Genomic DNA, 15,771 nt, shown 5'->3' with positions numbered 1-15,771 from the left:
AATGCTCCCAGATTATTGAAACAGACCTTACTCAGTCTGAGCAATATGATATCTGATAATACCATCATAACAGGGGACTTTAACACTCCTCTTACAGAGCTGGACAGATCCTCTAAACAGAAATTAAACAAAGATATAAGATTTAAATGAGACGCTAGAACAACTGTGCTTGATAGACGCATATAGAACACTCCATCCCAAAGATAAAGAATATACATTCTTCTCATCACCCCATGGAATAATCTCCAAAATTGATCATATCCTGGGACACAAAACAAATATCAACAGAATCAAAAAATTGAAATTTTACCTTGTATCTTCTCAGACCATAAGGCACTAAAGGTGGAACTCAACTCTAACAAAAATGCTCGACCCCACACAAAGGCATGGAAATTAAAGAATCTTCTGTTGAATAACAGATGGGTGAAGGAAGAAATCAAACAGGAAATCATTAACTTCCTTGAGCATAACAACAATGAAGACACAAGCTACCAAAACCTGTGGGATACTGCAAACGCAGTTTTGAGAGGAAAATTCATCGCTTTAGATGCCTACATTAGAAAAACAGAAAGAGAGAGGCGGAGCAAGATGGCAGCCGAGTAACAGCTTCCTTGCATCTGGGCACCGTGAGTCTGGGGAGATAGGACTCCAGGCATCTCTGGCTGGTGGGAACTGCCTATCATCACTCCTATGAAGATACAGGGAGTCAGCGAGAGACTTCTGGACCCCAAGAGGAGGACTAAAACAGTAGAAAACCGGCAAGAGGTCGCGTGTGTTCAATCCGTCTAAACCCGCCCACAACTGTAAGTTCAGTAGCAGCGAGACTGCGAACCAGAAAGGCCTTACCTGTGAACTGTTTTGATGTCCTTGGACTTGGCACTGAGTTGAACTGCCTTGGGGAAGGCCTGAGCGGGAGTGCGGAGAACTTTGGCCGTTGTCTAGGGCCCCAGTCTGAGCCGCTGAGCCAGACGGAGCTAATAGTGTTTGGCGCTGGGTCACACGGATCCATTGTCAGTGATCTGCCCCGGCAAGCTCCGCCCTCAGGGTCGCAGAGCTAGAAACGGGTGGGAGCTGGTAACCCAGCAACCAAGTAGCCTAAGGGTGGGGTTTGAGCCGCCTTGCAGCCCTAACCCTCAGGGGCAGAGTGAGACCGGTTTTGGCACACTGAGTAAGTGGATAGCCACTTCAGCAGCAATTCCAGTGAGAAAGCTGGGAAAGCTTCTGCTCAGCAAGTTTACAAGTTCAAAGTGCCTTTTAAGTAGGCTGAAGAGAGATTTAGGGTGTCTACCTGCTGGGGTTTGAGAAATCAGCAGCCTCCAGTCGTATCAGAACTGTGACTAACATCTCATACCCCAGAAGACCACGTGTTGCCCAGACAATATTCAATAACATATACAAACTGCTTTGTTTTTGGTTGTGTATTTTTTTCTTCTTTTTATTTTTGGTTTGGTTGTTTTTTTTGTTTGTTTATTTTGACGTTGCTGATGTTCTTTTGTTTTTTTAATTTCAATCTTTTCCACACAGATCCCTTTTTCTTTCTCAATTTTCCTAGTTTAATTATAATTTCCCATTGCTGCCTTTTTTAATAACTTCAACTTCATTTTTGCTAGTGTTTCTACCGATATAATTTGTTTTTTCACCCAATTTTATCCCCGTAAAGTTTTCTGTTTGCTTCTTTCGGTTTGATTTATAGCATTTTTGTCTTTCCTCTCTACTTGGTGGAGGTGGGGTACTGTGTCTGATCAGGTTAGCAAAGAGCTGCTGACCTCAAGGGAACCATGCAACTGGGCACCCCCAGAAGGTGGGGTTTTTTAAGGTTGTGTCAAAGTACCCTACTGTACACCTATATTGCCCTGTCTCCCTCTTTCTGTGCCTCTCTTCTTTTTGTCAATATTCCTTATACCCACCCTCTCTCCTTTCTCTATCTTTCTTTTTTTCTTATCACTCGGTCCTCCTTTCTTTCATCCCCTTTTTTTGCTTTTCAACCTTCTCACCCTTCTGGTCCTGTAACCCTTAGTCCACAGGCACAATAACTTAAAGAGCAAGAGGAAGTGAAAGGAAAATTAGGGCAAGGAAACAGATAAAAGAAATCACTCATGAGGAAGAATCAGCAGAAAACTCCAGGCAACATGAAGAACCAGTCTAGAACAACCCCACCAAGGGACCATGAGGTAGCTACTGCAGATGATTCCACCAGTATAGAAATGTTAGGAATGACAGAAAGGGAATTTAGAATACACATGTTGAAAACAATGAAAGAAATGATGGAAACAATGAAGGAAACTGCTAATAAAGTGGAAAATAACCAAAAGGAAATCCAAAAACAGAATCAAATAAGAGATGAACGATATGAAGAATATAAAAAGGATATAGCAGACCTGAAGGAACTGAAACAGTCAATTAGGGAACTTAAAGATACAATGGAAAGTATCAGCAACAGGTTAGACCATGCAGAAGAACGAATTTCAGAGGTAGAAGACAAAGTTCTTGAGATAACTCAGACAGTAAAAGAGGCAGAAAAGAAGAGAGAGAAAGCAGAACGTTCACTGTCAGAATTATGGGACTTTATGAAGCGTTCCAACATACGAGTTATAGGAATTCCAGAAGGGGAAGAAGAATGCCCCAGAGGAATGGAAGCCATACTAGAGAATATTATAAAAGAAAATTTCCCAAACATCACCAAAGAGTCTGACACACTGCTTTCAGAGGGATATCGGACCCCAGGTCGCCTCAACTCTAACCGAGCTTCTCCAAGACACATTGTGATGAACCTGTCCAAAGTCAAGACAAAAGAAAAGATTCTGCAAGCTGCCAGGAGTAAGTGCCAGTTGACCTACAGGGGCAAATCCATCAGAGTGACCACAGACTTCTCTAATGAAACTTTCCAAGCAAGAAGACAATGGTCATCTACCTATAACCTACTTAAACAGAACAATTTTCAGCCCAGAATTCTGTACCCTGCTAAGCTAAGCTTCAGAATTGACAGAGAAATCAAATCATTTACGGATATACAAACATTGAGGAAATTCGCCACAACAAGACCAGCTCTACAGGAAATATTTCAACCTGTTCTGCACACTGACCACCACAATGGATCAGCAGCAAAGTAAGAACTCAGAAATCAAAGGACAAAACCTAACCTCCACACTGATGCAAAAGATAAAGCTAAGCAATGGACTCTCACCAAATAAGACGAATAGAATACTACCACACTTATCAATTATCTCAATAAATGTTAATGGCTTGAATTCCCCACTGAAGAGACATAGATTGGCTGACTGGATTAAAAAACACAAGCCATCCATTTGCTGTCTGCAAGAAACACACCTGGCCTCAAAAGACAAATTAAAGCTCCGAGTCAAGGGTTGGAAGACAATTTTTCAGGCAAACGGAATTCAGAAGAAAAGAGGAGTTGCAATCTTATTTTCAGATACATGTGGATTTAAAGCAACTAAAGTCAAAAAAGACAAAGTTGGTCACTTTATATTGGCAATATGATATCTGATAATACCATCATAACAGGGGACTTTAACACTCCTCTTACAGAGCTGGACAGATCCTCTAAACAGAAATTAAACAAAGATGTAAGAGATTTAAATGAGACCCTAGAACAACTATGCTTGATAGATGCATATAGAACACTCCACCCCAAAGATAAAGAATATACATTCTTCTCATCACCCCATGGAACATTCTCCAAAATTGATCATATCCTGGGACACAAAACAAATATCAACAGAATCAAAAGAATTGAAATTTTACCTTGTATCTTTTCAGACCATAAGGCACTAAAGGTGGAACTCAACTCTAACAAAAATCCTCAAGCCCACCCAAAGGCATGGAAATTAAACAATCTTCTGTTGAATAACAGATGGGTGAAGGAAGAAATAAAACAGGAAATCATTAACTTCCTTGAGCATAACAACAATGAAGACACAAGCTACCAAAACCTGTGGGATACTGCAAAAGCAGTTTTGAGAGGAAAATTCATCGCTTTAGATGCCTACATTCGAAAAACAGAAAGAGAGCACATCAACAATCTCACAAGAGATCTTATGGAATTGGAAAAAGAAGAACAATCTAAGCCTAAACTCAGTAGAAGAAAAGAAATATCCAAAATCAAATCAGAGATCAATGAAATTGAAAACAAAAGAATCATTCAGAAAATTAATGAAACAAGGAGTTGATTTTTGAAAAAATAAATAAAATAGATAAACCATTAGCCAGACTAACTAGAAATAGAAAAGTAAAATCTCTAATAACCTCAATCAGAAATGATAAAGGGGAAATAACAACTGATCCCAAAGAGATACAAGAGATCATCTCTGAATACTACCAGAAACTCTATGCCCAGAAATTTGACAATGTGAAGGAAATGGATCAATATTTGGAATCACACCCTCTCCCTAGACTTAGCCAGGAAGAAATAGACCTCCTAAACAGACCAATTTCAAGCACTGAGATCAAAGAAACAATAAAAAAGCTTCCAACTAAAAAATGCCCTGGTCCAGATGGCTTCACTCCAGAATTCTATCAAACCTTCAAGGAAGAGCTTATTCCTGTACTGCAGAAATTATTCCAAAAAACTGAGGAAGAAGGAATCTTCCCCAACACATTCTATGAAGCAAACATCACCCTGATACCAAAACCAGGAAAAGACCCAAACAAAAAGGAGAATTTCAGACCAATCTCACTCATGAACATAGACGCAGAAATTCTCAACAAAATCCTAGCCAATAGATTACAGCTTATCATCAAAAAAGTCATTCATCATGATCAAGTAGGCTTCATCCCAGGGATGCAAGGCTGGTTTAACATACGCAAGTCTATAAACATTATCCACCATATTAACAGAGGCAAAAATAAAGATCACATGATCCTCTCAATAGATGCAGAAAAAGCATTTGATAAAATCCAGCATCCTTTTCTAATTAGAACTCTGAAGAGTATAGGCATAGGTGGCACATTTCTAAAACTGATTGAAGCTATCTATGACAAACCCACAGCCAATATTTTACTGAATGGAGTAAAACTGAAAGCTTTTCCTCTTAGAACTGGAACCAGACAAGGTTGTCCTCTGTCACCTTTACTATTCAACGTAGTGCTGGAAGTTCTAGCCAATACAATTAGGCAAGACAAGGAAATAAAAGGAATCCAAATGGGAGCAGAGGAGGTCAAACTCTCCCTCTTTGCTGACGACATGATCTTATACTTAGAGAACCCCAAAGACTCAACCACAAGACTCCTAGAAGTCATCAAAAAATACAGTAATGTTTCAGGATATAAAATCAATGTCCACAAGTCAGTAGCCTTTGTATACACCAATAACAGTCAAGATGAGAAGCTAATTAAGGACACAACTCCCTTCACCATAGTTTCAAAGAAAATGAAATACCTAGGAATATACCTAACGAAGGAGGTGAAGGACCTCTATAAAGAAAACTATGAAATCCTCAGAAAGGAAATAGCAGAGGATATTAACAAATGGAAGAACATACTATGCTCATGTATGGGAAGAATCAACATTGTTAAAATGTCTATACTTCCCAAAGCTATCTACCTATTCAATGCCATTCCTATCAAAGTACCTACATCGTACTTTCAAGATTTGGAAAAAATGATTCTGCGTTTTGTATGGAACCGGAAAAAACCCCGTATAGCTAAGGCAGTTCTTAATAACAAAAATAAAGCTGGGGGCATCAGCATACCAGATTTTAGTCTGTACTAGAAAGCCATAGTGGTCAAGACAGCATGGTACTGGCACAAGAACAGAGACATAGACACTTGGAATCGAATTGAAAACCAAGAAATGAAACTAACATCTTACAACCACCTAATCTTTGATAAACCAAACAAGAACATACCTTGGGGGAAAGACTCCCTATTCAATAAATGGTGTTGGGAGAACTGGATGTCTACATGTAAAAGACTGAAACTGGACCCACACCTTTCCCCACTCACAAAAATTGATTCAAGATGGATAAAGGACTTAAATTTAAGGCATGAAACAATAAAAATCCTCAAAGAAAGCATAGGAAAAACACTGGAAGATATTGGCCTGGGGGAAGACTTCATGAAGAAGACTGCCATGGCAAGTGCAACAACTACAAAAATAAACAAATGAGACTTCATTAAACTGAAAAGCTTCTGTACAGCTAAGGAGACAATAACCAAAGCAAAGAGACAACCTACACAATGGGATAGGATATTTGCATATTTTCAATCAGACAAAAGCTTGATAACCAGGATCTATAGAGAACTCAAATTAATCCACATGAAAAAAGCCAACAATCCCTTATATCAATGGGCAAGAGACATGAATAGAACTTTCTCTAAAGATGACAGACGAATGGGTAACAAACATATGAAAAAATGTTCATCATCTCTATATATTAGAGAAATGCAAATCAAAACAACCCTGAGATATCATCTAACCCCAGTGAGAATGGCCCACATCACAAAATCTCAAAACTGCAGATGCTGGCGTGGATGTGGAGAGAAGGGAACACTTTTACACTGCTGGTGGGACTGCAAACTAGTACAACCTTTCTGGAAGGAAGTGTGGAGAAACCTCAAAGCACTCAAGCTAGACCTCCCATTCGATCCTGCAATCCCATTACTGGGCATCTACCCAGAAGGAAAAAAATCCTTTTATCATAAGGACACTTGTACTAGACTGTTTATTGCAGCTCAATTTACCATTGCCAAAATGTGGAAACAGCCTAAATGCCCACCAACCCAGGAATGGATTAACAAGCTGTGGTATATGTATACCATGGAATACTATTCAGCTATTAAAAAAAATGGAGACTTTACATCCTTCGTATTAACCTGGATGGAAGTGGAAGACATTATTCTTAGTAAAGCATCACAAAAATGGAGAAGCATGAATCCTATGTACTCAATCTTGATATGAGGACAATTAATGACAATTAAGTTTATGGGGGGGGAAGCAGAAAGAAGGATGGAGGGAGGAGGGTGGGGCCTTAGTGTGTGTCACACTTTATGGGGGCAAGACATGATTGCAAGAGGGTCTTTACCTAACAAGTGCAATTAGTGTAACTGGCTTATTGTACCCTCAATGAATCCCCAACAATAAAAAAAAAAAAAAAAGAAAAACAGAAAGAGAGCGCATCAACAATCTCACAAGAGATCTTATGGAATTGGAAAAAGAAGAACATTCTAAGCCTAAACTCAGTAGAAGAAAAGAAATATCCAAAATCAAATCAGAGATCAATGAAATTGAAAACAAAAGAATCATTCAGAAAATTAATGAAACAAGGAGTTGGTTTTTTGAAAAAATAAATAAAATAGATAAACCATTGGCCAGACTAACGAGGAATAGAAAATTAAAATCTCTAGTAACCTCAATCAGAAATGATAAAGGGGAAATAACAACTGATCCCAAAGAGATACAAGAGATCATCTCTGAATACTACCAGAAAGTCTACGCCCAGAAATTTGACAATGTTACAGAAATGGATCAATATTTGGAATCACACACTCTCCCTAGACTCAGCCAGGAAGAAATAGAGCTCCTGAACAGATCAATTTCAAGCACTGAGATCAAAGAAACAATAAAAAATCCAAAAAATGCCCTGGTCCAGATGGCTTCACTCCAGAATTCTATCAAACCTTCAAGGAAGAGCTTATTCCTGTACTGCAGAAATTATTCCAAAAAATTGAGGAAGAAGGAACCTTCCCCAACACATTGTACGAAGCAAACATCACCCTGATACCAAAACCAGGAAAAGACCCAAACAAAAAGGAGAATTTCAGACCAATCTCACTCATGAATATAGATGCAAAAATTCTCAACAAAATCCTAGCCAATAGATTACAGCTTATCATCAAAAAAGTCATTAATCATGATCAAGTAGGCTTCATCCCAGGGAAGCAAGGCTGGTTTAACATACGCAAGTCCATAAACGTTACCCACCATAGTAACAGAGGCAAAAATAAAGATCACATGATCCTCTCAATAGATGCAGAAAAAGCATTTGATAAAATCCAGCATCCTTTTCTAATTAGAACACTGAAGAGTATAGGCATAGGTGGCACATTTCTAAAACTGATTGAAGCTATCTATGACAAACCCACAGCCAATATTTTACTGAATGGAGTAAAACTGAAAGCTTTTCCTCTTAGAACTGGAACCAGAGAAGGTTGTCCTCTGTCACCTTTACTATTCAACATAGTGCTGGAAGTTCTAGCCAATACAATTAGGCAAGACAATGAAATAAAGGGAATCCAAATGGGAGCAGAGGAGGTCAAACTCTCCCTCTTTGCTGACGACATGATCTTATACTTAGAGAAGCCCAAAGACTCAACCACAAGACTCCTAGAAGTCATCAAAAAATACAGTAATGTTTCAGGATATAAAATCAATGTCCACAAGTCAGTAGCCTTTGTATACACCAATAACAGTCAAGATGAGAAGCTAATTAAGGACACAACTCCCTTCACCATAGTTTCAAAGAAAATGAAATACCTAGGAATATACCTAACGAAGGAGGTGAAGGACCTCTATAAAGAAAACTATGAAATCCTCAGAAAGGAAATAGCAGAGGATATTAACAAATGGAAGAACATGCCATGCTCATGGACGGGAAGAATCAACATTGTTAAATGTCTATACTTCCCAAAGCAATCTACCTATTCAATGCCATTCCTATCAAAATACCAACATTGTACTTTCAAGATTTGGAAAAAATGATTCTGCATTGTGTATGGAACCAGAAAAATCCCAGTATAGCTAAGGCAGTTCTTTGTAACCAAAATAAAGCTAGGGACATCAGCATACCAGATTTTAGTCTGTACTAGAAAGCCATAGTGGTCAAGACAGCATGGTACTGGCACAAGAACAGAGACATAGACACTTGGAATCAAATTGAAAACCAAGAAATGAAACTAACATCTTACAACTACCTAATCTTTGATAAACCAAACAAGAACATACCTTGGGGGAAAGACTCCCTATTCAATAAATGGTGTTGGGAGAACTGGATGTCTACATGTAAAAGACTGAAACTGGACCCACACCTTTCCCCACTCACAAAAATTGATTCAAAATGGATAAAGGACTTAAATTTAAGGCATGAAACAATAAAAATCCTCCAAGAAAGCATAGGAAAAACACTGGAAGATATTGGCCTGGGGAAAGACTTCATGAAGAAGACTGCCATGGCAATTGCAACAACTACAAAAATAAACAAATGAGACTTCATTAAACTGAAAAGCTTCTGTACAGCTAAGGAGACAATAATCAAAGCAAAGAGACAACCTACACAATGGGAAAGGATATTTGCATATTTTCAATCAGACAAAAGCTTGATAACTAGGATCTATAGAGAACTCAAATTAATCCACATGAAAAAAGCCAACAATCCCTTATATCAATGGGCAAGAGACATGAATAGAACTTTCTCTAAAGATGACAGACGAATGGCTAACAAACACATGAAAAAATGTTCATCATCTCTATATATTAGAGAAATGCAAATCAAAACAACCCTGAGATACCATCTAACCCCGGTGAGAATGGCCCCCATCACAAAATCTCAAAACTGCAGATGCTGGCGTGGATGTGGAGAGAAGGGAACACTTTTACACTGCTGGTGGGACTGCAAACTAGTACAACCTTTCTGGAAGGAAGTGTGGAGAAACCTCAAAGCACTCAAGCTAGACCTCCCATTTGATCCTGCAATCCCATTACTGGGCATCTACCCAGAAGGAAGAAAATCCTTTTATCATAAGGACACTTGTACTAGACTGTTTATTGCAGCTCAATTTACAATCGCCAAAATGTGGAAACAGCCTAAATGCCCACCAACCCAGGAATGGATTAACAAGCTGTGGTATATGTATACCATGGAATACTATTCAGCCATTAAAAAAAATGGAGACTTTACATCCTTCATATTAACCTGGATGGAATTGGAAGACATTATTCTTAGTAAAGCATCACAAGAATGGAGAAGCATGAATCCTATGTACTCAATTTTGATATGAGGACAATTAATGACAATTAAGGTTATGGGGGAGGAAGCAGAATGAGGGATGGAGGGAGGGGGGTGGGGCATTGGTGTGTGTCACACTTTTATGGGGGCAAGACATGATTGCAAGAGGGACTTTACCTAACAATTGCAATCAGTGTAACCTGGCTTATTGTACCCTCAATGAATCCCCAACAATAAAAAAAAAAAAGAAATAGACATATAAGAATTTAAGAAGGACAATTAATTAGATAGCCTTGGAGTGAGGGGTGGGAGTACTCATGATGGAAGAGAGCACAAGAGGGGCTCCTGCAGTCCTGACAACTCTCCATTGTTTTAATCTGCAAGATCATTACATGGTGGGTTCAGTTTGAGAAAAGGTATCAATCTATGTATTTAGATTTGTTACTTGGTATGTTACACTACAATAAAAAGTTTTTCTATAAAATAAAAAAAAAAGAAAGGGAGGGAGGGAGATAAATTAGAAATATAATTAATAAAACCGTAATACTCTCAAGAATGCATGGATGGTTCCATCTTAAGAAATTCACTTCTGCAGCACTCATCCAGCAAATCTGTGTAAGTGCCTGCTAGGGGCCGGCTGTTCCAGAAGGATGTAACTTACTTGATCCTTCCCCCTAAAACATACCTCCCAGCCTTTCCATTTATTTCACTCTCTAGTTCTTTCTCCCCACCACACCTGTCAGACTCTGTAAATCTTTCACCTTTATTTGTTTGCTAGTTCAGTGTCTGTCGTCCCTTCTTAAAATGCCATTTCGCCAAGTGAACATGTCTGTCTGTCTTGTTCACAGTTGTCTTTCTAATGCCCAGCAAAGAACTTGACATGTGACAACTGATAGATTCATGCAACACTGATGTAATATATATTAATTCAGTGTTCTGTATTAAATGAATGGATGTGCATGAATGGATGATCGCGGTTCTCATAGAGAGCAAGGATTTAGCAGAGGACAGAGAAGATCCAGTAGGTACTTCCACGGACAGCATCAAAATCCCATTTTTCTAAGGACATGTGTCTATCCTATATAACTTGCTGAATAAAAGATGGAAATTGTTTTGCAGGAATCTTCTACAACTTCCTCTCGAGAAAAGGTTGGAAAACTTGAAGCACAGACTAACTTCCTGTTTCCGAAAGCCTGCCACCAAAGGACTCGCAGCAACTCGACCAGTAAGTGTCTCGCCACGAGGTGTTCAGGAACAGGGCTTAGCATCTCCCAAATATCAGGAATGTAGGCAAGCAGCCTGTCCATCTTGTGTGCGGTGTGTACGCACTGGCCTTGAGGGCTCCGTGTGGTCCAGCCAACTCCTCTTTGAGGTGGGCTCACAGTGCCGCGTTGGGAGGCTGAGAGACAAGGGCTTTCCTCCTGCTGGGTCTGACCCACTCCTTGGTCCTGGATGGCCACTCTCTCTCTCCTGGGGCCTCTGCCATCTATCTATAACACAATGGGGCTTGAGGTTAGAAGACCTCATGCTGCAAATAGAATAGTGCTAATACAAAGTCAGGAAAACATGAAGAACACAGAAAGGCATGAAGAACTTAAAATCACACCAAATCAGGTTGAGCTTGGTGGCTCACACCTGTAATTCCAGCATTGTGGGAGGCCAGCTGTACCTCAAGACCAGCCTGAGCAAGAGTGAGACCCCATCTTTGCTAAAAGTAGGAAAAAAAATCTAGCTGGGCATTGTGGTGGACACCTGTAGTCCCAGATACTTGGAAGGCTAAGGCAAGAGGATTGCTTGAGCACAAGAGTTGGAGGTTGCTGTGAGCTATGACGCCATAGCACTCTACCAAGGGTGACAGAGTGAGACTGTCTCAAAAAAAGGAAAAAATAATAATGTCAGAGATAATCCATGCTAACACTTTCAATCATTTTCCTTCTATGCCTATATGTACCTATAGAAAACTTACACATATAAACCATATGTGTGTGTGTGTGTGTCCATAAAACTTTACCTCATGTCATTGGGAACTTTTGTAAACACCATTTTGAGTGGATACATGAAATTTCATTGTATGAATTTATATAGTTAACCAGCTCCCTAATCATTCTCATTTTTGTCACCAACCTAATCAAGGTGCCAAGTTTGTACGTGGAATTTTATTTGAGTCTGTGATGATCTCTTGGAGGAAATATAAAAGGCAGTGGGCTGGTACATGGCTTAGAGTGCACACCAGGAGCCAAGGCACTTGGATTTGGATCCTGCTTCCAGAACCAATGATCTGTGTGATCTCAGCCAAGTCTCTTAAAATCCCTACACTCTGTATTATTCTGCCATAACATCCATCATCCTTAAATTAATAATTTTCCACTTTTTGATGGCTCTTTTTATCATACATTTTTACTCTTTTTACTTTTAGTGTAATTTCCTAGAAATGGGATTTTGGGTCAAAAGGTATGTATACTTTTGATCAGTATTACCAAATTTCAGTAGTGAATATCCCCCCAGTAATGTATATGAATAGCTATGCCTTCAATTATAGCCCACATTAAATTATGTATTTTTCTTTTTGAGACAGGGTCTCTCTCTGTTGCCTAGGCTGGAGTACAGTACTGCAATCATAGCTCACTGCAGCCTCAAGCTCCTGGGCTCAAGTGATCCTCCTGCCTCAGCCTCCTGAGTAGCTGGGGCTACAGGTGCTCACCACACCCAGCTAATTTTTTTTTTTTTTTTGTAGTGAGGGTGTCTTGCTATGTTGTCCAGGCTAATCTAGAACTCCTAAGCTCAAGCAATCCTCCCACTTGGGCCTCCCCAAGTTCTGGGATTGTGTGTGTGAGCCACTATGCCCTGAATTATAATTTTTTAAAAATATTTGCTACTGAGGTTTTTCTCTATCCCACTTTTCCCCACCCATTCATTCCCTGATTTTTACTGCCTGGCTTTGCATTTAAGACCAGCTGTCTTATTAGTAGGTCTCAGAGTAAAATGAAAATGTGAGATCTCTTTTCAAAAATTTCATGGGCAAAGCGTGTAGCCAAGTTGGGATTCTTCCAGTCTTGGACCGCAAAATAACTACACAGGGCCATGGCAACTGGGAACTGACCTCTTCAGACAGCACCCCCCAGGCTCTCTGGACCTCTGGGGTCTGGTTGGGTTCAGAATATGAGAAGCACCAACAGAAGACTGGCAGGGGGAAAGAGTGGCCAGGAGGTTTCTTCCCCTTGCCCCTGCCTCCCTGCCCCCTGCCCCCTCTCCTTCCCAAACCCTGCCTCCATGCTTTTGCTTCTCAGTGACTATACAACATGTCAGGTGGCCTACCTGTCACAGTGCCAGTGCTCACTGGGCTCCGGTAGTCCCCACGGTTTCCTCCACTTGCCCTGCAGGCCTGGGGTGATGACAGCTTCTGTGCCTCAGTAGTCCTTGCTGTTTTCCCAGCTCTGCCCACCTCTGTAAATGGCTCCTTTATTCAGTTCTCAGAATCCCAGCTGAGGGCACCTTTTTTTTCTTGCACAAACAGACCTCTCCATACAGGTGGGATATAATGTTGTTTTGTTGATTTATTTTGTTTTTGGAAGGTTTGCCCATTTTTCCATTGGGATAATCATCATTTTATCGTTAATTTATAAAAAGCCTCCTTGTTAAATTAATATTTGGCTGCCATATGTATTTGTTGTTTTTATTTTAATTTTTTGACATGAAGATTTTTTTAACCTGAATTTATTGATTTTTTTCCTTTGTCAAAGTTTCTTCCACATTTATAGAACTATTAAATATGTGGCTATATTTTCTTCTAATTTATAAATGATTTGTTTCTTTTGTTCCCTGAACTTAGTGTGTCTGTAATTTATTTTTGGTGTTTGATATGAAGTAAGAATCTGGACAGATTTTATTTTCTGAATGACTGGAGAATGATTCTAGCATGACTTATTTATAATCAATTCCTACCTACCCCTTTATTTTACCTTTTTTGTTTTATTTATCTCTTGCAAATGATAAGCAGTTAGATCCTTGAAAGAAAATCTTTTTAAGGAGAGAAGTTCAAGTCATTCACACTAGTCATATAAGTAATACTTACTTTTACTTATTTCTTTTTATACTTCCTATTTCTATGGTTAATTCCCATTTATTTGTTCTTTGCCTCTTTGAAAGCTTTATTCAATTTTTATCTCTACTTCTGGTTTCCTTTAAGTTAGAATTAATCAATTAAGTCTGATTAATTAATACTTCAGACTACATTTTCCAAATTGTTCCTTTTATGAACAATGAGGAAACTTAGCATGATGTTATTTATCTTGAGTCCCTTCTCCATTTATTTTTCTATTTTATAATTCAACTTAAATTTTAAATTATAATTCATATTACATAATCATCACACATCTCCCCTTCAAGAATTGTTTTGATTTTTGCACTATATTTTATAATCACATTTTTAATTAATGCACTCAATACTGTATGTTTAAACGGTTTCCACTTCACCTCCCAATGGAAATAATTTTGATATATTTCCATATTGGCTGGAATGCATCAGCAAGTAATTTTCAGAAAGAGTAGGTGAGGGCCCAGACCAGGTAGAGCTTTGGAGAACCTGCTCTGTCCTGACTCCATCCTGAATCCACACAGACCTGAGCTCCTAGCAGGAGCAGGAGGCGCCACAGAAGCAGAGCTGGGTGTGGTCCAAGCAGGGCTTGCCAAAGGCACTGAGGTCAGCTCTATCTGCCTGTGAACCACTCCAAGTTGGCATCCTGTTTGCTTTCCCTTGTTTCCTCTGAACCCAAACCGTGTGCCACTGCCTTCCTTCAAACGACAGGTCGCCCCTGCACTGCTGTGGAAGGAGAGAGTGGGAGGGGAAACTGGGATCCTGGAGACTTGGGCAAGCCTAAGGCTCTTTCAATTCACTGTCCTGCAACCCTCTGAGCACTGATAAAGTAAGGGGTAAATTCCCGCAGCGTTCTCCAAAGGATGAAGGATGGGCTGCCTGCATCATCTGGGAAGCCTGGCAAACATCCAGATTCCCCCAGACCCCACAGGGCAGATATGGATTCAGTACATCGGGAAGGGCACAGAACTCTGGCCTTTTATTAAACACTCTAGAAAAATTATGTACAGGCAGATTTAGGACTGGACAATCTCAAGCCTCTCCTCTCAACCTCCTTCCACGATTTTGTGTCCTTTCTTTATAGCATGTGGCTTTCTGAATCCTCTGCCCACCTCCCCACCCATCCATCTGGCAGCAATTGGTCCCAGTAAGTCAGAGAGGACCACCTACTTGTGCTGAGGCAGCTGCTAGGAGCAGCTGTCCTGGCAGGAAAATGTTTCCCCAGCCACTCCACTCTCTGAGCCCTGATGGACCAAGGCCTTTGTCCCTTTCCTCATCCCCCTTTTGGGATGTCATTCCCTCAGGGATGCCTCGTCTCTTTTCTTCTCCACCTACCCTGGCCAGTAGTTTCCTATCTTCATCCTGTAAACAAGTTTACGTCTTCCCATCCAAAAAAAGAAAGCAAACCAAAAACCCTGCTCCATCCTGCGTTTCCCCTCAACTACTAGCAATCTCACATTTTTCTCTGGGGGAATTTTCCACAAAAGCTTGTCCATTCACTTGAGCTGAGGGATACCTGGAGAACAGCGCCCTCTCCCTGCACTGCCCGGTACAGCAGCCACATGTGGCTATAGAGCATTTGCCATGTGGCAGATGTGCAGGAAAGTAAATGACTTGTGAACACAAGGCAAAAAGGACATGACCTATCTCCTTAATAATCATTGAGAGGACAGTAATTTAGATATACTGAACTGAACAAATTACATTTTTAAAATTAAT

General features: G+C 39.9%; 1 protein-coding gene across 2 annotated transcripts in view; it reads left to right on the top strand.

Annotated features, from left to right (window-relative positions):
- Positions 1 to 15,771, top strand: part of IL16 (interleukin 16) — a 140,983-nt gene that overhangs the window by 80,912 nt on the left and 44,300 nt on the right. Inside the window, exon 2 of one of the 2 annotated variants that reach the window (XM_053593878.1) lies at positions 11,079 to 11,184. The exons of the other annotated variant lie outside the window; for it this stretch is intronic. Within the exon in view, the coding sequence (XP_053449853.1) occupies positions 11,079 to 11,184 (106 nt within the window). The remainder of the gene's footprint in view (positions 1 to 11,078; positions 11,185 to 15,771) is intronic. 2 annotated transcript variants of the gene reach the window in all.

The sequence above is a fragment of the Nycticebus coucang genome, chromosome 6, assembly GCF_027406575.1.
Source record: "Nycticebus coucang isolate mNycCou1 chromosome 6, mNycCou1.pri, whole genome shotgun sequence".
Classification (NCBI taxonomy): domain Eukaryota; kingdom Metazoa; phylum Chordata; class Mammalia; order Primates; family Lorisidae; genus Nycticebus; species Nycticebus coucang.
This window is presented reverse-complemented; position numbering and strand designations above follow the sequence as displayed.